Genomic DNA, 26,477 nt, shown 5'->3' with positions numbered 1-26,477 from the left:
TTTTGCACCCAGCTACACTAACTGCACTAACCACATCCTCTGGCAACAAATTCCAGAGCCTTATTGTGCGTTGAGTGAAAAAGAAATTTCTCCGATTAGTCTTAAATGTGCTACTTGCTAACTTCATGGAATGCCCCCTAGTCCTTCTATTATTCGAAAGTGTAAATAACCGAGTCTTGCTTTTCTTAGGAAATGCACTAGGGAAGCCCCGGCATGCAGTGGGGTAAAACCAGGACTAGATCGGCCTGTCCTGAAGATCTGGAGCCCATTGGCCACCCTAGCTGAAAGCTACTTAAGAACAGGGAGAGAGAAGCTGTGTGCAGTCAGTTCCATTCAGCCTGGAAGCAACACTATAATTCCATTCATTGACAAGAAGAGATAAAACAAGAGGAGACAGTCTCATGAACAGGCATGAAATATGATCTGATACAACAGACAAACCCGGGCTGTGATGTAAGAAAGCATGAGTAAAAAAAATGTGCACTGGAGTTCACGTTCTTAAAAAAAAAAAAAAAAAAAAAAAAGTTCACTCCAGATGCAGTAAGCTAACAGTATGCTAAAAAAGAGTTTAAAAAGAGTGCCACCCCAAAAATGTGTGTACAAAGACCATGCTCAATGTGCATGAAAAAATGATTTATGCGCATATGTGGATTGTTGTAGCCAGAAAACATGTTTTGGGTGCATAATAATTGTGGCCCTAAAAGCTGTATGCAGAAAACACGAGTTAGGACAAAATATGTTTTATGCGCAGCATTAATTTTGATTAAAGGACTCTCACACCACCGAAGCCTAGATTCAGCCCCTGAGACTTTACTTCAGTTCTGACCAAGAGCTAAGTTTCCAGCGCTAAGAAAACCTGAGTTAAGCCTACATGCCTCTCTGCCCTGGGGAGGATGGGGGCATAGCTAATGCCTTGATTCACATGGAATTTGCATCCAGGAGTGCTAATTGATGCGCACAGTTCTCTTCACATTTGTGTGCACACTGGGGCCGATGCAAAAAGCTGTGATGACTCTAGTACAGGTTTTAACTCTTATTTAAATGTGGGATTTTGGAACTAACCAAACCCCAGAATGTAACGTGGATTTTAGTGTCAGAAAATCCACACTAAAACAGTGGTTAAAACCCGTGGTGTCGCAAGCTAATTGCAGGGTAATAAACCTTAATAGCTATTACCTGCAATGCAAGGAGGCATGCTAGTGGGGAAGCTGCCTAGCGTGTCTCCTTTTACCATGCAAAATTTTACTTCTGGTCAGAGGCAGAAGTTAAATTTCCTGCGACAGAGAGGATGGCACCAAACCCCACTGGAGTGGATTGGGTCAGGTTGGGCAGCCCTAAACATAATATTAAATGTATTCACCCCTTCATAATCTGCCAAGTGGTCTTTCACTGTCAGCTGTCAATAAAAGGACCAATCCCCTTTCAGAAGATTATCCTTTCAGAATTCTGAAAGAGGATTGGTCCTTTCACTGACTTGTGACATTAGTGAAACCAATCAGCTGCCAGTGAGGGACCAGCCTTGCTGAGAGAGGCAAGGGCATCTCTGGCTGAGATTCCTGGCTTGGGGGGAGGGGCATTTGGCGGGCTCCTTCTGTTTTAATGGATAGGAGGGGGTTCCAGAGGTGGGAGTTCCATACGGCCAGATTTATTTTTTTTAAGGTTAGAGGGAGAGGACTGGGAGGCGAAAGAAGACCCTGCCACAAACCCGGCCTGACCCTGCCCTTCTTGGCCCATCTGTTTCGACTTTAAGATGAGAGAGAAGGGGTTTGGCAGGCTTGGCTGGGAGACGAGGAGGACTTGCCTGACTGACTCACTAGGCCCAGCCCGGCCTCACCCCACCCTGCAACATAGAGCAGGAAGAAGAGAGCTCCACTCGAGAGGTCGGGGAACTTGTTTGGTTTTTTTTGGGGGGGGGGGGGGGGGGGTTTGCACAAATTGGCATGCAAATGGACCACAAGTAAAAAAAAAAACCCACATTTTTAGTTTAGTGCGTTTTTACCCTTAGTCTATTTGTATGTTATTAGCTTCCTGTGGGGGACCGCTTTTTTAACATGCGCTTTCAATAAAACTCCTCCTAAAATCTAACGAATTTTAGCAATGGCTTTATTACATCGGTCCCACTGTGCGCTAAAGTATTTGCTAAATTGGGGGTAAAGATGCATGCACAATCGTTTACTGACGTATGCACAGCCAAATGCAGCTTCTAACATCAGGGCTCCCCTCATGAAATTTAACTTTGACATAATCAGCTAAGAACAATCATATGAGCCAACCCTCATCTGCCTCCAGTAGGTTATCCCTTCCCTCCCCACTCCCCTCTCCCTTCCCCCCCCCCCCCCCCCCACTTCATTTTCTGCCCAAATTTTATATTTTATGTTATCTCCCATTATTGTACATATTGTATATACTTGCAAATCTTGTTTATAATAATTTAACGCTATACTCCCCATTATATCTCCCCCCCCTCAATTACTCTCTTGTTAACATGTTATATTTGTTCTACGTTATATTTGTTCGATGTAAAGCGCCACCCCAGGCATCTGTTTGCGTTACACTGTGAACCGATGTGATATCACTGATGAATGTCGGTATATAAAAACTTTAAATAAATTAAATAAATAAATCAATCAATCAATCAAAATGTACTTGCTTAGCTGCAAATTCAGTCTATGTCACAACTGTAGGAAAGATCAGACCGAAGTGCACTTAACATGGAGCAAACAAGCAAACAGCAAGGTCTTCCCCGTATTTGAAATGATCGCTGTTTTACATATTGCCATGTTTACTATTTAATATAAAAGGTTACAGAGTGCAGGACAGCTACAGATTCTGCCAGCAGTGATGTTATTGGAACCTTTGTTATTCAATACTGTCCTTTTAAGCTGGCATTATTCTCTGCATCACCAGTATATGCACACAGCAGTCAAGAAGTGAAAGATACAAACTAAGAAAAAAACATTGCACCAAATAAAACTGCCCAAAGAATGACCTACCTATATGATAAAGTCCAATCCAGTCCGTGGGGTCCACTTCCTCCTTAATATCCCAATATATGATAAAGTTCTGAGTCTGTCCAAGTGTGTACTCATACATGCTGGCTGTCAGACTAGAGCGGCTGTCGGAGGTCACTAGGTCAGTGTCACTGTTAGCCCGCTGGATGCTCACATTTTCAGACATGGCGCCCTGGGACGCCAGACTCCGAAGGTTCTCTGGGCTCAAAGTGTAGCGCAGCTGGGGGTTCCGTCTCCGCACGAATAGCAAGTGCTCCCGGGCCGAACTGGCCATCTTGCCTGCGTCTTCCTCCCCACAAATTCTTCTTTGCAAGTCTGGGCAAAACAAAGAAAAGTGTGAGCCAACCAAGATACTTTGTAATGAATGAGATACATTTCTCAGGGTGGAGGGGGATAAAACCTGGTCAAAGTATCCCTTAAATTATGCCCACATACCAATCACGTTGCATAAATCATTAGCCTATACAACACTGCAATCTTATGTCAACACTATTCAGTATTAACTGGTTTTGCAGTTATTTAGCTGCTCACAGCGCACTAGGTCATTTTGTTTGAGATTATGAGATTATGTGATACACCTTTGCAGGAAACAGGTTGGTGAAGAAAAAAAAAACCACAAGTCATTTACTTCAGTGGTTGGTGCAATAAACAAAGTCCCCAGATTCCTGCGGCAGCTCAAGGGTAGATTCTGCAGCAAGCCCTGAAAAATTTGGTGGCAAAGTTCTTGAACTGTTGTAGTAGTTCTGCATTAGTATTATCATGATTTGTATAGCGCATATCAGATGTACCCAGCGATGCACAGAGACACATAACAGACACTGCCGTACAATCTAGTCGAGACAGACGGACAGAACACAAATTTACAGCTTAAATGTTTTAAAATGCAAGTTATTTCCCTTGAAATTTTTAAATAGCTTTACAATCTTTTTTTCGTGTATAGATGATTATTTTTGTATTCTTTTGGATAAAGTATGTGGCTGCCATGCTAGTTGAAGTTAAAATGATCAAACACTTTAGAACTGACAAAAAAAAAAAAAAAAGAAGACTCAGCAAAGTGTTAGGGTTCTTACCACACACTGGGGCCGATACAATATCATGAACGCAAAAAATGTGCATCCAGCTTGGACGCACGTTTTTTGAATGCCCGCTCATCCGCTCTCTTGGGCGCTTGATCTCATATTCTAATGAGCTGGCGCACTAAAAGGGATGCGCAATGGATAATTTGCAGGTCCCTAGCGCCTCCATGCCATCGACCACCCAGAAGTGGTGGCTGTGCGCAGGTAAGGAAAACAGACACTCAATTTTCTGAGTGTCCGTTTTCAGGAACCACAAAAAAAACTGTATTTTTTGCTCTTCTGAGCATGGTTCGGGGTGCCTTAAAACTTAACACCAGCTCTGGGCTGGCAAGCTGGTGTTAATTTTTGAGCGCTAAAATGTGCGCATCAGCTGCACCTTTTTTTTTTTTAATTGGGGGTACTAGCTAATAGCCTCATCAACATGGCATTTACATGTAATGAGTGCTATTAGCTACGCGCCGGTATGGACACGCGTTTTGTTCACTCTAATCCCAATATTGCATTGGTCGTATGTCTAGAGCATCCAAAACGAGCGACCAACCTGGCGTTTAGCGGTGTGCTGAGCTCAGCGCTCGATATCACGTGGGCTCCTATGGGCCATAAAAATATACTACTTGCTGCCTTCTAATCAGCCATCAAACCCTCCCCTTCACCCTAGCTTGGAATACCTTTTATGGTTCACTTACAGCAGCCACACTACTCTATACTCTCTAGCAATGTCATCCTTTGCTCGTTCCAGTCTCACCTGAAGGAGAGAGTATTGGCAATAGTTAAGAAACGTATTGTTAGTGCAATAAAAAGGTATCACTTTAGATTTATATTTGTTTGGTTCTTTGGTTACTTTCTTTCCTTTTCCCAGATTACCCTTTTTTCACATTTTCTTTCTTATATCCGCTCCTTTCTCTCTTCTCATACCGTACCAGTCTTCATCCCATTATTCCTCGGCTTCCTCCATATTATCCTTTTATCTCTTCCTCTCAGTCTCTCTCTCTCTCTCTACTCTGATCCCTCCTACAAGTTTTCCTCCCTTGGACCTCAGCCTCGCACCCTTGTAACCCAGAAATGGGTAGAAAGAGAAGAGGAAAAACAACTCTTACGGTTAGCACCAAAATCAGACTGCCTGAGCTGTTTTAACTTTTCTTAGTTTATGTTTTAAAAATGTCTACACTACGTCCCTGGCCTGGGGCCAGGCGAAGCATAGTCTGACTCTAATTTTACTCCAAACGTTTAGATGAGCTTCCTATTTATCACAGCGGTTTTCACGGGTATTTCCTGCTGTGAGAAGAGTCACTAGTGTAGGAGCCCCACCTGAATTTAGATCTTGCAAATGGCAAATCAAGTGCCCAGCTGCCAATCGCTGAACCGTTTGGTTTTTGCTTTGGAAATCACAGGTGAGAGTGGGGGGAGCCCTTTAAACACAGCCAGCCCCTGCACCTACAGCAGCGCCACTAGTTAACCCACTTTGCTATATCCGCTAGTACATAAAATGGCATTTGTGCAGAAGCGCTGTGCTCAGGAGGAGGTTTTATATAAAATGTCTGAACTACGGGGCTGGAATTTTTCCCAGTTGCATGGGTGCCTAAAACGTTCATGGTGGTAGCACTCACAGCCCAATGTAACATCACTCCACTGCCCCCAGCTTGGCTCAGAGAGAGAGGGAAGGCATGACCTCTCCTCTGTCTCCCCCCTTCCCCTCTCCAACTCCACCAGGCTGCCGCAAGAATAGACTCAGGAGGCTGGCAGTACAGAGCGGGTGCTCCTCATCCAGGTGTTTCCATTCTAAGAAGGAAGCACACATGGCAAAGGCAGGCTCCCTGGATCACCCAAGAGTCTTGCACTATCCCTGCATCGCTGTTCTCCCAACGTCCTTCCTGTGGCACAACAGGGAGGGAAAGGAATCGGGGGGGGGGGGGGGGGGGAGGAGATGGATGGGGGAAGAGGAGCATCACAGGGCAAGATAGGAGGCGGGGAAAGAAGCACCATGGGGAAAAATGGAAGGGAGAGGAGAAACACGGAAAGAGGAGAAGAGGGTGGGGGGAGCTAGAGTATCAGTTTCTGTCTCCCTGCTTCAGAGAGGCCTCAGTACCTCGAACAGGGCTGGTGTTCAGGATTTCCAGGATGAATAGCTGAGCTACAGCCACATCCACCTGCACGAAGGACCCCGGTTTTTCTGCATAATTTGACTGTCCTGAGAACCAACCCTGCTGAAGGTACTCAAGCACTCGCAGTTCACTCTCCGTGCCTGCCTCCTAACAATTTCCTACTCTCTCTCCAGCCCTGGCCATAAAACGGCAGTGCAAAGATTTCCACGTTTTAACTGCACATATATTCAAAGAAGTCACAGGGAAAACAAAACTTTCTAACTTCCTACTGTTCTTACAATAGTGAACGACATTACAAACTCAAGACTTTAGCAGGGCTGTAAAAATACTTAGAACTTGGGAGCTAGCCAACATTTTTAGGAGCCAGGAGAGAAAAAAGGGTTTCTCTTGGAGGTCATTTTGTTTTGTGTTTCTTTTCACTTATTTTGGCTCATATTTACACAGGGAGTTTGCTTCCCTGACTTCCATTTTTTATTTCCCTCTTTTTTTTGGGGGGGGGGGGGGGGGAGGGCTTTTGGCAGTTTTTCACCTCCCCCTCTTGCCCTTTTTCCCCATTGTGAAGCTATCAGGCCTGCCCCTCTCCTAACCTCCACAGGCCTCAGCTGGCACCGTCTCAGGCTCTGGCAACTCTTCCTCCGTTGTGCGGGGCCGCTGCGCAGCGGCTGCTTCCGTCTCTTTCGCTCTGACCCCGCGGTAATAAAGGTGCACCCAGCTGCGCGTGCACTTTAATGCATGGGTTGTACGCCCATTTCTTGTTATTTAATTTATTGATTTATTCAAACAATGTATATTCTGCTGATCCACAATGCTCAGCGGATTAAAAGTAAGACGCACAAAAATATTTAACGACAGTAATAATACATCATGAAACAGCAACTGATTACAAAACAAACAGTGAAAAACAATAAAACAGAATCCATGAGAAGAAAGACAAATATTCATTAACCAGCAACCCTAAGTTCTGTCAGGAAAAGCTAGAGAACAAATGTTTTCAGCACTATGTAAAGCTTGTAAGCAGAATTGCGAGCATTAAGCATGGAACTCGAATACCTTTTTGTCAAAACTGTCCAGCAGCTTGGACAATTCCACCACAACTATTTGATGAGGCACTACCCCAAATCCTGGAGCTTTCAGACTCTATCTAAATTCCTGGCCAGTGGGGAATAGGAGATGGGGATTTCCCACATTGTTTGTAAATCTTGCAGGATAGAATAGATCTGAAAGGCTGCCGGCTCTATCAGGGTATCTAGAATCTGGAGAAGGCCGAAGACTTATGTGCAAGTGTCCTTGTCCTTTCAGACATTAACTCTCAATGCCCTATCCAATTTATCCAGAACCTGGAGTAAAAAAGGTCTTCAGGTGGAGACAAGTGTTCCAGGGACTCAGATTGGGGGTTGGAGGGGATTCCTTTCAATCCTTTCCTTGATTCTAGAGGAGAGGGGACACCGAGCCAAGACCCCAGTGATGAAATAGGTGACTTGGTTACCTTGGAGGGGTGTATCCTGATGTAATATCCTCTGAGTGGCTGCAAACCGCTGCAAGAGAATGGTGAGACGTGGAACCAACTCGCAGGAGTTCTAATAGCATACCCCTCGGGTCAAGGGTAAATGGGATTCCTACATGTGGGCGTATATCAGACATTTTGGAAAGGAGAGGCTGAAGAATGCCCTCCTTGCCCTTAGCTACCAGGGAAGGAAAGAAAGTCTTCACCAACTCTGCCACTTGGTCCAAGGGCTGACATGTCCTCTGGCCAGACACTGGGGGTGGAACATCCTCTTCAGAGACTAGGATGGAATCTTGATGCACACTCCCTGGACTTTGTAAAATTTGTCTTGTGGGTGGGTTAGAAATAAGGAGCACCAGGGAGCAAATAGGATCTGGCGTGTCCAGACTTAGGCCTTGCTCCAGGAGCCTTGATGAGACCATGCCCTTGAAATTTGCAGAGGTAAGTAAAGCATATCTTCTCCTGCCACTGATAACCTCCCTAGGGGTATGGAAGGAACTGGCAATTTAGTGAAGAGGTGTGTGGCACAATGCATGGATGATGCAGAAACTTGCTCCAACAATCACTAGTGTCGAGGTTCAACAGGTTGACTGCACCAGTGAATGGTGAATTGGGTGAAGAGTCAGTGTTGATGCTCTTAGTTGAGGAGCTCCTGCTCAACTCGGCACCCAGAAAGCTCCATTCTGGGAGGAGTACCGGCTGCAGCTCTTCAGAGACTTGCGCAGTTCATCCATCATCCAGGTCCTGGACTTCTGGCAGCGTTGAGACATCCAGCCACAATGATAGCAATTGGCCTGGTCATGATTCGATCTGAGGAATTGGTAACAAACGTCATGTCCATCTGTAATGGATGTTTTCTTACCAGATACAGTCATTTGGTAAGGCATTTCTGTGAAGAAAATCTGTTATTTTTGTTTTAAAATATCACTGTTGGGGGGCCTGCTGAGGCAGCAAGGCAACGTAGTAATTGAAAAAGTTTGAAAAATTAAGATATCAATCAACAAAAATACAGAGAGATAGGGTACACATCCATGCTGATACTCAGACAAAAAAAAGCTTGAGGGACTCACGAGGCAATGCCCAGATGGGAATCCTGCACACGCTCAGCAAAGCAAAATCACCAAGTGACTCAGTATGATGGAAACTCTTGGTCAGTCTGAGTTTTTTAATTTATATCACTGTGTATTGTGGTTTTTGTTGTCCCTGCGTCTACCATTCTGAGCTTTACCCCCGATTTAACAAGGAATTTAGTGTAGCAAAATGTGTGCAGAAACATCAGTAGAACTGTGCATAATACTTAGCACTCCTCCATGCAAATCTACCAGTTAGGGCATGAGCTATTACTTCCCAGTCCAGAGAGGCATGTAGGCTTAATTCTGGAAATTTAACTTCTGCTCAGAGGTGGAGTAAAGTTTCTGGGGCTGGTATTAAGTCTATGGTGTTCATGGTGCAGGGGTCCAGCACTCGAGATTTATTTGCATCAAACATGATTTGTGCAGCAAGCACGTTCTCCACGCATCAGTAATGTTTTATACATGCCAAGCATGTGCCTGTGAGCTCACTTTTGGGCTAGTGTGCTTCTTTTTTTTAACTCCGGATACATTAGCATATCATCAGCTTGCTGCAACGGGAGTTAACTTTTTCAGCAGGTGAGTGTTGAAGTTCAGTGCACATTTTTTTTTTACTCATGGCTTATTACACCGAGGCCTCTGGGCAGGCCAGCAGAAGGGGCTGCCTTAGGCAACTACAGTTATTTGTGCTCTGTGCAGGTCGGCAGTAGGGTGCCACCTCAGCTTCTCCAGCTCTGTGCAGGCTGGCAAAAGAGCAGATACCAGCAACTACATTTTGTTTGACCAGGGGGGTCAGGGTTTTTGCACACCTGTAACTAGAGAGTAGAAAATATGGCAGAAAGATACAGAAATATAGTACCGATTGTCTGAGATTCCACCTGCCTGACTAAAAAGACCTTCCAAAAGGTGCCTTCATATGTTGCCTGTGAACCAAAAAGGGTATCCAGTGAGAGAGGCCCCTCCAATCCTGCTAGCCTTCCCCACCCAAAACAGTGCCTTTTCTCTCCAAGCCTTCCCCCTCTGCCACACTCCACCTCCCTTCCTTTCACTCTCCTTCCCACCATGCGCAGCAGCCAAAGCAGTGGGCCTCAGGCCCCCTTCCCCCCACCCAATCTATCAGGGCACGGCAGCAAGAGTGTGGGAACTGTAAGCCTGCGGTGCCTGTGATGGTCCCACTTCCTCCCGGGTAGGTTTCCCGTTAGAGGTAGAAGTCCATGTGGAAGAAGGAGGAGGCAAGTCTGCCGTAGGGACTCTGAGCACATCCTGGCTCAGCCAGCAATGGAATGCAACTGCCAGTGCCGTACATTGATAGCCACGAGGCCCTCGGCTACTCTCAAAGCAGCCAAGTGACTCGGTTTGATGGAAATGTTTGCTCAGTCCGAGGTTTTGAACTTACATCGCTGTTTTCCCTGCTTCTACCCTTTGAAATGAGGTCTACAGGTAACATGATGCATCAGGATGGGGTTGTCAGAAATCCAGGGCTGAACCAAGTCACTTGGCATCTCCGTACTGCACTTCTTCAGAAGAGGAGACAGAGGTGAAGTAGGAAGGCATAAGGGGGGGGGCAGCCAGGTAATGAATGCAGGATACAAAGGAAGGGGAAGATCACTTTGGAGGAAAAGGGAGGGGGGTGAGACCACTGAGGAGAGACTGTTTTGAGAGAGCAGGGTGAGACAACCGGGCTCTGAATGACAGACTGTTGCGAGAAAGGCAGGTGGTCAGTGGACTGCTAGCAAATTTCTTGCTGATTTACAAGCAAGGTTGGCCACTAGCCTCCCTTAGAAAAAACTAGCCAGGCTGGTCAAATACCAATCAGGTGGCAATCCTAGTGCAGAGTCAAAACCAAAGGCAGCAGGAAGTAACAGGAGCCGGTGGCAGCAATCTGCACTGGCCAGTAACGAAGCGTATCTGGCACACTCTGGATCTCACCTTCCTTCCAGCACTGCTGCCACAGCAGGCTGGGATCCTCCTCTCCCTTCTGTTGCAATCACCACTTTGGTGGAGTGGAGTGAAGGAAAAGGAGAAGAAGAAAGCCTAGCGGGATGGTTATGGGAGAGGGCGAGAGAGAGAGACAACCTAGGGGAGGATAGGGTGAAGACACACAACAGGAGGAAGTGGAAGGGAAGGCAAAATAGAGAAGGAGGTTGGCACGTGGGTGAGAGGAGAGGGAAGAGTGGACAGAAGGCAAGAAGGAGAAAGGACATCAAGAGGAAGAGATAAGAGTGAGGAAGAGGGGAGAGTGCAGGAGTGAGACAGAAGAAGCACTGGGGTGAAGAGTATGGAAATGGGCGGGGAGACCTGCTCTGGGTGATTCATTCCAGACCCCACCAAGGAGACAAAAAGGATACCAAAGCAGTGGCTAGTCTCTCTTTGTTCTGGAAGAGAGGAAGGAGTTAGCATTGTTTTGTGCTTCCAGTGATAGAGGATCAGGTGCTTTTTGTTTATCCAGTTCACACTGTCTTCACAAAACAAATGGTGAACAATTTTGTGCAGTGCTCAATTCCTTCAAAACAGATAGCAATATGGAAAGTGACAGTTTTAACATATAAAATCTTTTTGCCTTTGACTTTCTATTGCAATATTTCTTTAGGTAAAATTCTATACCTGCAAATGATGAGCATGCCTTTGGCACCAAGCTTTCTCTACAGTACTAACCCCCCCAATATACACCATAATGATAATAAAATACATGAGAAAAATGCAGGACTTGCCTTAATCACAAACTCCCAAAGAACAAGAATAGCTTTGACCTATTCAGAATATGCATGCAAAACCCTGTGGAGAGGCTAACCTCACAGGGCCCTGGGGCAGACTTGTTAGCCTCTGATGGAAAAATTGCAGGCTTCACCCCCACCAAGGTTTACAGTGAAAAAAAAAAGTCAGCTCAAGATGGAAGGCAGGATCTTTATTTTTATATATAGCCACGAGGCTATATATAATATGGATATTTAAAGTTTACTCCAATTCAGTTTACTACAGCAAAAAAAAAATTATTTTTAGGAAAATAATCTAGCGGCAAATTTTAAAAAATCCTAAGAAAAATAGGGTAAAGAATCCTATATTTCTTATAGGCAACGATATTTTAACAAGTGAGGCAGCGTCAATCTTAACACCTCTCTTGAACAATGATCTCAGCTGGCACGCGTTCCTTTCACAATTTAGCAGCTCAGAACAGTCAATAAAATGATTGTAAAGGAGGAGATTTAGAATCATTAGAAGAAACACAGGGATGTGGAATATCAGAAAAAGGCAGACTAAGGGCAGCCAGCGAGAAGGAAAAAAAAAAAGCCTTGAAGACGTGAGAGCTGTCAGACCAGGCATGGAATCTGTAAACAAAAGGACTCGGCAGCTCCACGCTCGTGTTAATCCGCTGCCCAAATCCCTCCATCCTCCCAACACAAAGCCTGCACGCAAGATCGAGAGCCACCCAGGATCTCCCCCCTACACACCCAGGTCAGGTCTGTGCTCTGCCACCTGAAGACTGCAACAATGCAATCACCTGAAATCTTTATAACCGCAGAACGCGCAAAACAGAAGAGGCTGCCAAAGCCGTCCAGCTAGAGGAGAGCCTCCTCCATCCGGGAAGGGGCCGATAGGGATCGCGCCTCCCGACAAACCTCGCTGCTTAGGTTCCTGGACGTACACCTCTGCCCGCGATGAGCACCGGTTCTGCCGTCTTCTCTGCAAGCGAGCCGAGAAACATTTCGAGTAACATCCTCTCTCCCATCCGCGGCGCTCTGCACTTCCTCCAACTGCAACTTTTCAGGATCGCCTCCGGACAGCGCCACCTAGCGGGCGACGGCGCCCACTCAGCAGCTGATGCCAGGCAGCTGGCAGAAGGGGCAAAGCACGGCTGCCTCCCTATTGAGGTGTCTGCGGTTTTTTTTCTCCACAAAAACTTTTTTTTCTCTGAATTGTTCCCCCCCCCCCCAAAACCGCAAAGAAACCTCTTCTTTTCTGTCACCCTTTTTAAATAATGCTGCTAAGCCTACGAATTATTTCTTTACAGATGTTAGAAATACAGATGTTTCGACATTTCTAGCAGTTTATGTTACTGTTTCTTGTTTTATGCCCGTCTCCGTTCTTTTCGAAGAAAATGACTTTCAGAGAACTATGTTGTCTTGTTCGCCCTCTTGAATCTCTCTCTACATGTAAGCCCCCACCCCCCCCCCCCCCCCCCCCCCCAATTACCAAATTCTGTGGCAGATTTTAAAATTCTACGGCAATTATGGGACAAATTTACATAACTGCATAAAGTTTCACACTTCTATGCAAAAAAGTCAAATTTTTTTTTATTGAAAACCATCCCCATTGTTTGTTCTTAAACTATATTTAAACTATATACAATTAAAAAATGTATCAAGCACAAAAATCAACAGTTTATCATGTTAAGACATATAAACGACAAACTTTTAACTCTGAAATATCTCTTTTGAATTGAAAGAGTGCAATCATTCTTCTTTCTATATTTTCTTGAGAACGTCTTTGTCGACTTTCCAAGTATAAGGAGCAGCTGCAGACTTCCAAAACACACCCAGGTCTTTGTAAATGGTGTTGGACTGGCCACATAGGCAGGTGCAAGAACCTTGGCAAAAAGATTAAATCCTTCTCTAGGGACATCGCTCTATCCAAGAATTATATCAAAATCATCTTTGGTCTGATAAGGATTTAAATGATCATTGAGGGATCAAAACATTCTGACTGCTTTCTCTGTCCACTCCAACCTCACATTCCCCACCCTTCATTTCAGGACAGGAAGAAGAGGGTGGGTGGACGGGAAGAAGAAGGTTCACTGAAAGCTGCTTGCAAGGGGGAGGCAAGAGCAGGAGCAGAGAAATTGATTTATATTTAGGTACATATATGAAAGAGCTGAGACTGAAGGCAAATAGTTTTGCTCAAAGGATTGAATTAACAGATGTTTAAACTTTCAGGAAAGATTGTAAAATATGCAGCAATAAGCTAATTATGCAGTTTCTCCCTGCAAGGAGCATGAGTTGGTCACTCTAGAGAGGTCAATATAGCTAAATATGGGATTTAGCTGGATAAATCCTGAGTTAATTGCCCTCCCTGTTAAATGGTTAAGTTTTAGCCGTGTAAGCCACTGCACGCCTAAAGGTGAAGGGAGGGGGGCATTCTATGACGTGGTTTAAATCTACCCAGCTAGTGCTGAATATCAGCGCTAGCTAGGCAAAGTTATCTGACGGACTCTGGTAGGGAAAAATCAAGGCCTAAATTAGCCGGATAATGAAAAAAAAAAATACCAGCCAAAAAAAAACAAAACAAGCTGCTGAGTAGCAGCCATGTCCCCTTCACCCCTCAATGCAGAAAAAACTGAAGCAGGGCGAGGAGCCTAAATGTCAGGAGATAAAAACCACAAAATGGCCCATCCAATCTGCCCAGTTGAGATTAATACACTTTAGGCAGATGCACATATAAATTCCTATATGCAAGCAAACACCAACACCCTCTTGTCCCATTTCTTACCTGTCCTCTCAATGCATTTCTCACCACTGCCCTCTATCTTAAGCACAGCCAAAATTTGTTGCAGTGATGGTCTCCACCATCTCTGCTAGTAGGGCCAATTTACGGCCTTGCCATATGTAACTTTGCTTCTTATAAAAACAGACTTAAGCCAAACACTAAAGCCCTTTTCTATGTCTTATTGACATGGATGTTTTGTAATAATCCTTACAACATGAAGATTAGTGCAGCTTCTAAAAATAATCCAGCCTTCCCTGCTCTTTGAAGTTTGAGTTTCAATCATGGTCCCTCCATGCAGCTCACCTAGCCTTCCTGCACATCTGATACTGCTGCATGGCTGCTCTTTAGGTTGTAACCATTGGTCCATGCAGGTTATCCCAGTGCTTTTTTGGAGAAAAGAGAACTGCAAGGAATTGGATGGGGAGGAGATAATTGAGAGGGAATCTGAATCTGTGAGCACCTGGGGTGGGAGTGTGTTTGAGTGGGCATCTGGGCTGGGTGGGGAGATAGAAGGCACTTGGGTTTGGGTGATGAGAGAGAGGGTACCTGAGGTGGGGAGGTAAGAGAAAGGGCATCTGAGATAGAAACAGAATGAGAACCAAGATGGAGAGGGGATGTGAGGGGGCAGCAGGGCCAGAGCTGGGAAAAGATCACCTCCTTCCCTTCATCTGGAGCCGCCCTCCCCCCCAATATCCCAGAATCTTCATCCTTCTCTCTTCTCTCCACCTGACAGGTCCCAAAACTTCTCTCTCTCTCTTTCTCTCCCTACCTCCCTCCAAACTTCTCTCTTTCTCTCCCTCTTTCTTTCTTTCTCTCCCTCTTTCTTTCTTTCTCTCCCTCCCTCCAAAACTTCTTTCTTTCTTTCTCTCCCTACCTCCCTCCAATTCCCTCTTTTCTCTCTCTTTCTCTCCCTACCTCCCTCCAATTCCCAATCCAATCTTTACCCGCATCCTCCGGTCCTGGAACTTCTCTCCCTCTTACCCCCTCCTCATTCCCAAAACTGTATGTCCCCTGCCTCCAGATCCAGAAATATCTCTCTCTCCATTTCCCTCCTCCTTCCTCAATTCTCTTTCCTTCTCCTCATTCTTCCCTGCTCTTCTCCCTATCCCTGATGCTCCCTCCTCCTTCTCCCTCCTCCTTCTCCCCCTCTTCTACACTAACCCCAAGATCCTCTCCTTTCCTAACACCAGTATCTGAGCCCCTCATCCAAAAACTTTCAAAGAGAACAAAATAAATTATACAAAAACGCAAGCAAGGTTTTATGTAAAATACATTTGTATTATTTAATATATATTTTAATTATTTATTTATTTGATTTGTTGTCTGCCTTCCCAATTGCTCAAGGTGGGGTACAGCAACATAAAATATAACAATAATTAAAAATAGTAAAAAAGTAAATTAAATAAAAAGATAGGAAACAAAATATAATTAAAAATAACAGCAACAGCTAAAGTGCATTAGTAAAAAATTAAAAAGCAAATAAACAAAGTATACAGGATATAGAAACTAAAATAAAAACAGCAGATTAAATCACACTGTTGTGTCTGTCTGTGGCCACCAGGTGGCCCCCTGAGCAGTTGACGGTGCACTGTGGAAAGACAATATGCTCTAACTATAAAGCCCTGTCTCTCAAGCTTTCTCTCTCTCACACATACACACGCATGCTGGTTCCCTCACATACACAGGCACCCATTCACACACACACACACACATACAAACACACAGGCTCCCACTCACACACATGTAGTCCCACTGACTCTCACCCACAGGCTCACACACAGACACAGGCTACTACTCTCAAATACACACACACACAAACAGGTATACAAAGGCTCACACACATAGGATCACACTGACACACACATACAGGTCTCTCTCACACACACAGGCTCCCACTCCCACACACACCCATACACTCTCCTACTGACATACAGGTTCCCACTCACACACATATACATGCACTCTCTCTCAGACATACACACACATGCACGGTCCCACTGACTCTCACCCACAGGCTCACACACTGACACACATATAAAGGCTCCCACTCACAATTAAACTCACACTCTTTCAGACACACATACACAGACCTCACACAAACACAGGCTCCCACTCACACACACACAGGCATACAAAGGCTCACACACACAGGCTTGCACTCCTACACACACACAGACAAACAGATATACATACTAGTGCACACAGGCTTCCACTCTCACACACACCCACACACTCTCCCACTGACATACAGGTTCCCACTCACACACAAGCACATGCACTCTTTCTTAGACATACACACACACAGACACAGGCACCAGACACACACAGGCATGCATAAACACAAGCACCCACTCATACACACACACACACACACATAAACACACAGGCTCACACTGACAAACACACAAGGTTCTCTCCAACACACACACAGACTGGCTCACACATGCACACACACACACACACACACACACACACACAATGGCTGCCACTCACACATGCACTTACATACATGGACTGCTACACACACACGCAAAAACACACACATAAGCTCCCACTCATACACATGCACACACACATACAGATTTCCACTCACAAATACCTACAAACAGGCTCCCCCACACACACACAGGGACTTTTCTTTGGCCATTGCCAGACCCCTTGTTTATCCAACACAGGATAGGGGTCAGCAGCAGCCCTATCATTCTTTACCTGCTGCAGGATGAGATCAGCAGCAGACAGCCTGCAGGCCTCATCAGCAGCCACTGAATGGAGTCCGCGGCAGCCAGCAATAAGAAATATGCTGTCAATGTTCTTTATAGAGAGGTTCTCTAGCTTTCCATATATGTTCTGTTAATTACTTAATAAAATAAAACAATATATATTATTTTTACTTTTGTTTGATTTAAAAATGTTTATCTATTATGGACCAGACTACCCGAGCAAAGCCGGGCACTTTTTGCTAGTATAGAATATAAAATGTACAACAAAACAGCAGATCAAATTTCCTTTTAAAAGCCTGAGAAAAGATTCAAGTCTTCATCAGATGTCTAAATAAAAGGAGGGTCCTGAGTAAGAGGAATCTACCTAGAGAGAGAGTTCCATAAACTTATGCAAATGGACTGCAGAATTTCTCAAATGTTCCTACAGAATGTTCTATCTTGTGGCTCAAAACATAGTACTCAGCTTTTGCAGAAAACTGGGAGGCTGTGGGTATAATACAGGTTTATGGCTAAACTAACATCCGCATGTTTTACTCAGGCACAGAGATCAGAAAGCTGTTACGGCAGATGCCAGACAGATTTATTTAGTTATTGGTAAGATTTCTAGTTCGCTTTATCACCAATTCTAGGCGGGTAACAGAATAAAACATCCACAAAGCACATGTAGCCAAACAGATAAATAAAACCTGCTCACCACGTATTTGGCTGCCTCCTAGCAACTGGAGCAAACATTTAAATGCAGGACTGAATTCCTAAAATGAATCCTATCACATATTTCTGCATCCCATGTTTGGACAGTTTATTTTGCCACAAATATCCTGCATTTTAATCACGGCAGTCGTAACGTGCTGGTATGGAAGCTGAAGAACCAGGACTAGCCAAGATGTAGATGGAACATCTGGTGATCTATTTGTAGAATATGAAATGCCATCTACTCATCAAATAAACTGCTATTCTGCAAACAGCCATATTTTGTACATCTTTTTCAGACTTTGATAAGAAAATGTTTTTCTATTATCTCAATAATACAGCAACTATCTTTTGTTGCAAACCTAGAAACAGTGACATCCATATTCAAAAGCCATTCATATGGATAACATAATAGTTATCCATCTAAATGGCTTACCCAGCCTTTATCTGGCTAAATTCTAGCCAGCTAATAAGTTGGGTGGTTATAATTTAGCCAGATAAATTAGGGGCAATCCAGGGGTATAACTGGGAGGAGCTGAATTAGCCAGCTAAGTTAACCAGCTAACTCCAATAATCAGACTAGCTGGCTAAATCTGGTCCAGTCAAAGAGCCATCCTAAAGTTAGCCGGCTATAGTTAGCTGGCTAACTAATTAATAGGGTCATTCTTTAAAATGCGATGGGCCTTATTGCACGTGATCATGGGCATATTGCGGTGGTAACATTTAAATTAGGGGAAGGGGTGGAGTTAGGGAGGAGTTTGGGCGGGTTTAAGGCTAATGAGGTGGCGGCACCGCTGCTGGCGATAATGTGTTGGACATTATTGCCGGCAGTAGCGTGGGAAATAGCACCACCTTGTGCCGTGGCGCTATGGGGGGCGATAGGGGGCGGCACGGATGCACCTGCGGCGGGCGAAACCATACTGCCACAATACGGCCAGCTGCACACTTTCGTCCCCCTGCCCCTTTTTTCACCGCAGCTCATCATTCCGCTATATTTATAGTGGCATGATGAATCTAGGCCTAAGACAGCCAGCTATATTCAATAGTGTGGCTGCTCTGTTGAATATGCTTCCAAAGTTAGCCTAATAAGTTTCAACGGTTAACTTTGCTATCCGGACCATGTCTGAATATAGACCTCAGAAGGAAGAATAGGTCATAAGTCTAATAGCAAATTCTACCTCAATCAGAAAATAAAGAAGCAAACCACAGCCTATAAATCTCTGCTTGCAATCGTACACAGCAATGTGTTGAGACACTGCAGCAGTCATGTCCTGGTAAATGTCAAGGGTGTGCCAGTGTCACCAGCACAGACCTCACATTCAACGTGGCTGTACATGTGCTCAGGAATGTTGCCCTTCAATATACGGGTGGAGATCTGATATTCACAGGACCCACCCGTGCATGTTGGATCAAAACCCTGCACACAATGCAGTCCTTATTTAGCTTTTATACGCCATCAATAAGTTTTAAACTACAAAATGAACTTTCTTCAGGGACTGTACTTAAAAATAGCTTAGCACTGATATCGCATGAATTTTGGAAAAGGAAATAAGGGAGGAGCCATATTATCCATATAGCATGTTATTGGTGAATTAACACCACCAATAACACGCCATAGAATAGTTCACTCCAGGACATTATTGCAAAATTTCAAGCATGGTAATGTATTGCATTTCTGATTTGATTTCCTGAGAAGTTGCCTGACATCCCAGTCATTTTTAGCCACAACTTAGGGCAGGGGGAAAGAAAGTGCATACAGAGCAGAGGTGGGAAAACTATGGCCTGCAGGTCATATACAGTCTGCAGGAGCTTTTGATCCAGTCCACAACTGTAACAGCAGGAGGAACATGGAAGTAAGTCACTGCATTGGACTGGAAGTGACAGCAAATTGGTTTGTTGCACCTCTTTCACTCTTCAGACTTCAAGAGAGCCCCCCCCCCCCCCCGCCCCCATCCTGGATTGGGCCCCAATGTAGTCCTTGGGCCAAAATATTTGCCCACCCTGATGTAAAATATATCCATAGCAGTCATTTAGGGTTTTCCCATTTTGTGTCTATGAGTAAAAAGCTTAGTAAATCTGGCCCTTGCAAAGGTATAATAGTTCATCACTAATGAATACTAATGCTTCTCCACAGTGTGCAAAATAGCAAAGTTCAGCCAATCAGATTGGATGGTATCTGGTTGCTCTCCGACAAACTGATGATAAACCTAGATAATTTCAAGGAATTTTCCCTGAGCTACCATCCCCTTTCATATACACTGTTGTCCTCATTTTTCATTGTTTACTTAGTCAGTATATTTATTTGCAAAAACAAATCATCTGGACTGCTCTTTAATTTTCACTTGTCTTTAAATCTAACATTCTCCCATGCTCATTAACTTTGTTACGTCCAGTTAGTCAGTCTCCAGAAGATTAATTTTCTTTCCCTTATCTACTATCCACCTCTTGATCAACACCCACCTTCTTATACGGATTGATTACTGTATCATCCTGCTCACTAACCTGTCTCCCTCACTCCCTGTATTTATCCCCTACAAATTCTGTGAGCTTGGCTGCCCATTTTATTTTCAGTATCACCAGATATCCCCATGTCTCCCTCTTCTAAAGACACTCTGATAAAGTAGAGCACCATTTGAAGATCCGTTAACCGGAAAATCTCATTATCTGAAAAAAACCAATCACAGTCACCATAAAAACTTCTGTTATCCAAATTTTGCTTGGCTTCATATGATCCATACCCGGAAAAACTCCCATATTCCAAAATTCTTTTATCAGAAAAACTGCCATTATCTGGAAAATCCACTATCCAACTCCCAATATAACAGTACTCAGCAGTAGCTTCCTCTTTACAAAAGAGGCTGCATTATCTACAATACTGTTCTGTCTTATCCTTCTTCTTTAGAGTCATCAATACACTAGGGATGTGAATCGTTTTAGGACGATTAAAATTATCGTCCGATAATTTTAATATCGTCTTAAACCGTTATGGAACACAATACAATAGAGATTCTAAACAATTTATCGTTATAAATCGTTAGAATCGTGAGCCGGCACACTAAAACCCCCTAAAACCCACCCCCGACCCTTTAAATTAAATCCCCCACCCTCCCGAACCCCCCCCCCAAATGAGTTAAATAACCTGCGGGTCCAGCGGCGGTCCGGAACGGCAGCGGTCCGGAACGGGCTCCTGCTCCTGAATCTTGTTGTCTTCAGCCGGCGCCATTTTCCAAAATGGCCGCCGAAAATGGCGGCGGCCATAGACGAACACGAGTGGACGGCAGGAGGTTCTTCCGGACCCCCGCTGGACTTTTGGCAAGTCTCGTGGGGGTCAGGAGGCCCCCCACGAGCTGGCCAAAAGTTCCTGGAGGTCCAGCGGGGGTCAGGGAGCGATTTCCCGCCGCGAATCATTTTCGTACGGAAAATGGCGCCGGCAGGAGATCGACTGCAGGAGGTTGTTCAGCGAGGCGCCGGAACCCTCGCTGAACGACCCTCCTGCAGTCGATCTCCTGCCGGCGCCATTTTCCGTACGAAAACGATTTGCGGCGGGAAATCGCTCCCTGACCCCCGCTGGACCTCCAGGAACTTTTGGCCAGCTTGTGGGGGGCCTCCTGACCCCCACGATACTTGCCAAAAGTCCAGCGGGGGTCCGGAAGGACCTCCTGCCGTCCAATCGTGTTCGTCTATGGCCGCCGCCATTTTTCGGCGCCATTTGGAAAATGGCGCCGGCTGAAGACAACAAGATTCAGGAGCAGGAGCCCGTCCGGACCGCCGCTGGACCCGCAGGTTATTTAACTCATTTGGGGGGGGGGTTCGGGAGGGTGGGGGATTTAATTTAAAGGGTCAGGGGTGGGTTTTAGGGGGTTTAATGTGCCGTTTTGCGATTTTTAGATTTTTAGATTTTTTCACGATTTTTCACGATTTTTCACGATATTTTACCCCCCCAAACGGCAACAATACGATTCCCTCCCCCTCCCAGCCGAAATCGATCGTTAAGACGATCGAGGACACGATTCACATCCCTACAATACACTGCCACCTGTTTCCCTCATTCTGTCTCCCACAGACCACTATCATTCCCTCCTCTCCTAAGTCCCATGTACAGAATGTAAACTTAGATCATTTTCCTGGCACCAATTTTCCAGAATGGTTTTATTATTTTTATTTTAAAAGATTTTATATCCCGCCTCTTCAATGTTCAAAGCGGGTTACCAAACTGTATTCATAATAGTTAAACAAAATAAAACATATACCACAATAAAACAAGCACTGCTCAGTAGTTGTACAATAACAGAACATCAATTATCAGTTATTTGTATTGAAAAGCCTCCTCAAATAAAAGTCATAGAGCAAAAATAATATCCGAGAAGTCATGAAGCTGTCAATGTTCCATGCTATTAAAAGTCTCTCTAAACAGATACGTTTTCAGTGCTTTCTTAAATTTCAATTTGTCTGAAATCAGTCTAACTTCTATTGGGAGTGAATTCCATAATAAGGGAGCTGCCGTAGTGAAGGTGCATTCCCTTGCTTTGACAAGATATTAATATTCGATTTTTTAATTGTATTTTTTACCGCATCATCAAGCCTGATAGCGTGCCCACCTGACATTCAAAAGGAGGCCGCCCGGTCTTCTAATCATCTGCGGTTACAGTCTTTTTAATAAAAAACGCTGTTCTTTTTTTTTTTTATGTATGGTCACGGTAATCAATGTATGTTTCACTTTCTTTAACACTCTCAATGTGATAAATGCGGTGTGATATATTTATATTATTGAGAAATGGACCTTTAAGACCTACAGCTCCTGATGAAGCAGTTTTCTGCGAAATAACGGCCGGTTGTCGAGCTGAGCTGAAGAAATAATATTTGATTTAAAACGCGAGCTGACAGTGAGCTGAGCTTGTACATTGAGAGTGTTAAAGAAAGTGAAACATACATTGATTACCGTGACCATACATCAAAAAAAAGAACAGCGTTTTTTATTAAAAAGACTAACCGCAGATGATTAGAAGACCGGGCGGCCTCCTTTTGAATGTTAGGTGGGCACGCTGTCAGGCTTGATGATGCGGTAAAAAATACAATTAAAAAATCTCCCCCTAGTTACCTATATTAAGGTACAAATTATTTGTATAACTTTTCAGTTAAATAGTTTTAGAAAGGAAAGGTGTTTAACCTTTTTTTCCAGAAATTGTACCGTAATCTTATTATGTTCTATTTCATGTATTGTATGTGAAAATTTGAGAAATAAAAAATTAAAAAAAAAAAAATCTAATATTAATATTTAACAAAGTTTGCAGACACATTCCTGGTGAGTGGCACTTTTGGTTGAACAACAGTCGAGTTGGTATTTCCTTTTTGGATGATAAAATATTGTATGCCATCAGCATACAATTTAAATTTCACACAAAGAATTGCAAAAAACTTGCATAGCAGCATAAGATATAAATTAAACAACTTGGTTGACAAAGCAGATCCTTGAGGAACAATAGATGAAGTTATTACCGGTTTGATGTAAAGTTCCCAATTCGCACTTGGGGGTAGATTTTCAAAGGATATACGCGCACACTGAGACTATTTTGCATAGGCTTGGCGGCGCACACAAGCCCCGGGACGCGCGTATGTCCCGGGGCTTTGAAAAAGGGGTGTTCCAGGGGTGATCCCGAGTCCTCCGGCACAGAGCCAGTCTAGAGGCAGGCGTAACTCCTTCAATAAAGGTAGGGGGGATTTAGATAGGGCAGGGGGGTGGGTTAGATAGGGAAGGGAGGGGAAGGTGGGGGGAGTGAAAGGAAAATTCCCTCCGAGGCTGCTCCAATTTCGGAGGAACAGTGGGGCGGATTTTTAAAAAGCCCTGCTCGCGCGCCGGCACGCCTATTTTCCATAGGCCTGCCGGCGCGCGCAGAGCCCCGGGACTCGCGTAAGTCCCGGGGTTTTGTGTCGGGGAGCGTGTCGGGGGCGGGGCCGATCGACGGCGTTTCTGAAGTACGAGAGCTGCTAAAGACCATCCTATTTGCCTTTGATTGTTAGGGATCTAGGGATGATATAGATTGTGGAGTCTCAAAAATGGGATCAGCAGTATAGTAAAGATGGATATTTTAAGTTGAATATTTTAAAGAGACTCTAAAACAGCTTTTATATTTCAATGACTGTTTTAACAAGCTCTTATTTTTAGTAAATTAGACTATTGCAACACACTTTTGACTGGGCCCTACCTACAATGTCATATATCCATTGCAACTCCTGCAGAATTTCACCACCAGACTGCTGACTAATACAAAGAAAATTTGACCATATCACTCCCGTACTAAAAAAGCTTCATTGGCTCCCTATTGGTTACAGATCACAGTATATAAAGCACTTGCTCCTAATTCACAAATCCCTGTACAATGAGAAGGTTAAATGGCTCAATGCAAGCACTTCATTTTCATATACCACACGATTAACGAGATCAGCTAATACTGGGTTACTACCAATCACCGACTGTAAAATCCGCACACAGAATACCATTAGAGAAAGAGTGTTATCCATTGCAGGACCCAACTTATGGAAACTCTCTACCATCACTATTGAGAATGGAAACCAACATCAAAGTCTTTAAGAAAGGAGTTAAAACGTGGCTTTTTAACAAAGCATTTAATAACAACGGTTGACTTTGATGCTGTTTGCTACTTTTATTTATATTTTAGTTTTTATGATTTTATCTTTCGATGTATAATTGTTTCTTTTATCTTTCTTTTATTTAGATATTTAAGCAAAATGGATAATATGTAACTATATTTTAAATGTTTATTTTTGTTACGTAGAAGGTGTTTAGTGTGCCCTTGGGCCTCAGCCCGACCCCAGACGAATCCAGGACCGAACCAAGGGTTGACGGCGCGTTCCAGCATGGCTGAAGGTCTTACCCTCTGCCAGGCCTGCAAGCTTCCAAGGCCAACAACAGGATGATGTTGGAATGTGAATGGTCCTCCGACCATTCCGAGCCCTTTCGGACCTGCCGCTTGGATCGGCATGGAGCAGCAGGCCTGGCCTGAGATCGAGGGCAGACAGAGGCCTTGACACGTAGACATGACAGATTATGATTGATGCGACGGCATCACAGATGAAGACTTGGGTTGATGCGACAGCATCACAGACGAGACGAGGAACTTGGCAACAGCTGGGAGGAAGGACATTTGCACTGTCTCTCAGGGCGCCCTACTCAGTCCACCTGCGGAACTGAGTCGCAGACCACCCTGTCACACTGCGCGCCCTATACAGCCCAAGGAGGCTTGTCACGGACCACGCTGAGAATGGGACGAGCGCAGGAAAGGATCCAGTCGAAGCAGAACTCCAATGACGGAGCCGATGTCGTCCAAAGCTCCACCAATGGCTGGCAGGACATGAAGCTCAGGAGCACAGGGACACCTGTCCTCTGCCGGCATCTCCCATGACGAAGCAGCGTCATCCGGAGATTCCTGGCCGGCAGCACAGAAGGCTCAGGAGCACCGAAGACGAAGACACAGGAGCAGGACACCAAGGAACCAGGAACATCAGGAAACAGAGATCTATGATGAGACACCAGGACACCTGGACAAGGACCTCAGGCATGAAGACATGGCAACAAGACATGGCATGAGCAGATGAGACGAGGAGCTCCTCAAAAGAACATCAAGGACCTGTCAGAGTGCTGGAGACAGGAGCCTCCAGGACTGAAGTAACCTCCGATGCAAGGCAAAAGCTGACTGGAAGTTGAAGTCCTTTTATAGGGCTGCAGACAGGCGACTCCCTGGGAGGAGTTTGGAAGGCCCACACCTAGCTGGCCCTATAACTATGGAGGAGTGCTGCAGGCCGGCCCCTAGGGAGAAGGGCGTAGCTCAAACCAGGAAGTCCATGCAAACACAAGCAAGCCTCAGGCAGGCCCCAAGGACATCGAGGCCTCCCAGGCCCTGGTGCCAATCCTGGATAGTTCGTAGGCCAGACCCCGGCTTCGGAGTGGCCTCCAGGAAGAGGTAAGGAGCCTCCCGTAGCACCGCTACAGGAGGGTTCATAACAATTTTAAAATGCAAATTCAATTACCGATGCCTATTCTGAGATGTAAACCGACGTGATATGTTTTTACATGAATGCCGGTATATATAAATAAATAAGATAAGATCTAAACCAGGGAAAGACAAGCTTGCCAATCCCTATCTCAGTTAAAACGGGACAGCAAAATCTCATGATTTACAGCATGAATGCTGCACTAATATCAAGTAGTACCATAATATATTTTGTTCCAGTGTCAGATCCTCTCCAGATTGTATCTAAACAGGTCAGCAAAAAACATTTCAGTAGAATATTTTTTCGAACATCTAATTGCTGCAGATGGAGAATGAAATTTCTTCAACAAAGTCAGAAAGCTGATGAAATACCACAGCCTCAAGAACTTTAGCAATGAAAGGGAGGGATGCAATTGGCCTATAATTTGATAATACAGTGGAATCTAAATTTGTTTGTTTTTTTCAATAAGGGTCAAACAGAAGATTGCTTCAAAAATTTTGGAAAATAACCTAGTTCCAAAGATGGGTTAACCAAAATTAGCAATGAATGGGTCCATGTCATCCATTCAAAGCCTTAAATAAAGAGGTCGAGCAGATATTCAAAGGGCAAGATGAACTTCTCATGTTTCCAATGGCATGTAAAACTTTCATACATGAAACAGTGGAAAATTCATTCCATATACATGGTTCAGCACAAACTGGGAGATTAAGACTGGAAACCAGCACAAAGTGATCACAAATAGTTTTTGTCTTCTCCAAGAAAAACCTGTCAAAATTCTCACATAAAGTCAAATTAGGAATTGTAAATACAATT

At 44.5% G+C, this 26,477-nt stretch overlaps 1 protein-coding gene across 3 annotated transcripts in view; it reads right to left on the bottom strand.

Annotated features, from left to right (window-relative positions):
• The window catches only part of HECW2 (HECT, C2 and WW domain containing E3 ubiquitin protein ligase 2), a 646,010-nt gene that overhangs the window by 412,090 nt on the left and 207,443 nt on the right, over nt 1-26,477 (bottom strand). Inside the window, exons 1-2 of one of the 3 annotated variants that reach the window (XM_029606068.1) lie at nt 12,263-12,656; nt 2,994-3,326 (exon numbers count right to left, since the gene is read on the bottom strand). In XM_029606068.1, coding sequence (XP_029461928.1) covers nt 2,994-3,285 — 292 coding nt within the window. In that variant the 5' untranslated portion in view covers nt 3,286-3,326; nt 12,263-12,656. Of the gene's footprint in view, nt 1-2,993; nt 3,327-12,262; nt 12,657-26,477 lie in introns of those variants that run through there. The other 2 variants (XM_029606069.1, XM_029606070.1) reach the window with 2 other exon arrangements.

This window comes from Rhinatrema bivittatum, chromosome 6 (assembly GCF_901001135.1).
Source record: "Rhinatrema bivittatum chromosome 6, aRhiBiv1.1, whole genome shotgun sequence".
NCBI classification, from domain to species: domain Eukaryota; kingdom Metazoa; phylum Chordata; class Amphibia; order Gymnophiona; family Rhinatrematidae; genus Rhinatrema; species Rhinatrema bivittatum.
The sequence above is the reverse complement of the archived record's forward strand: the minus strand, read 5'-3'. Positions and strand labels throughout refer to the sequence as shown.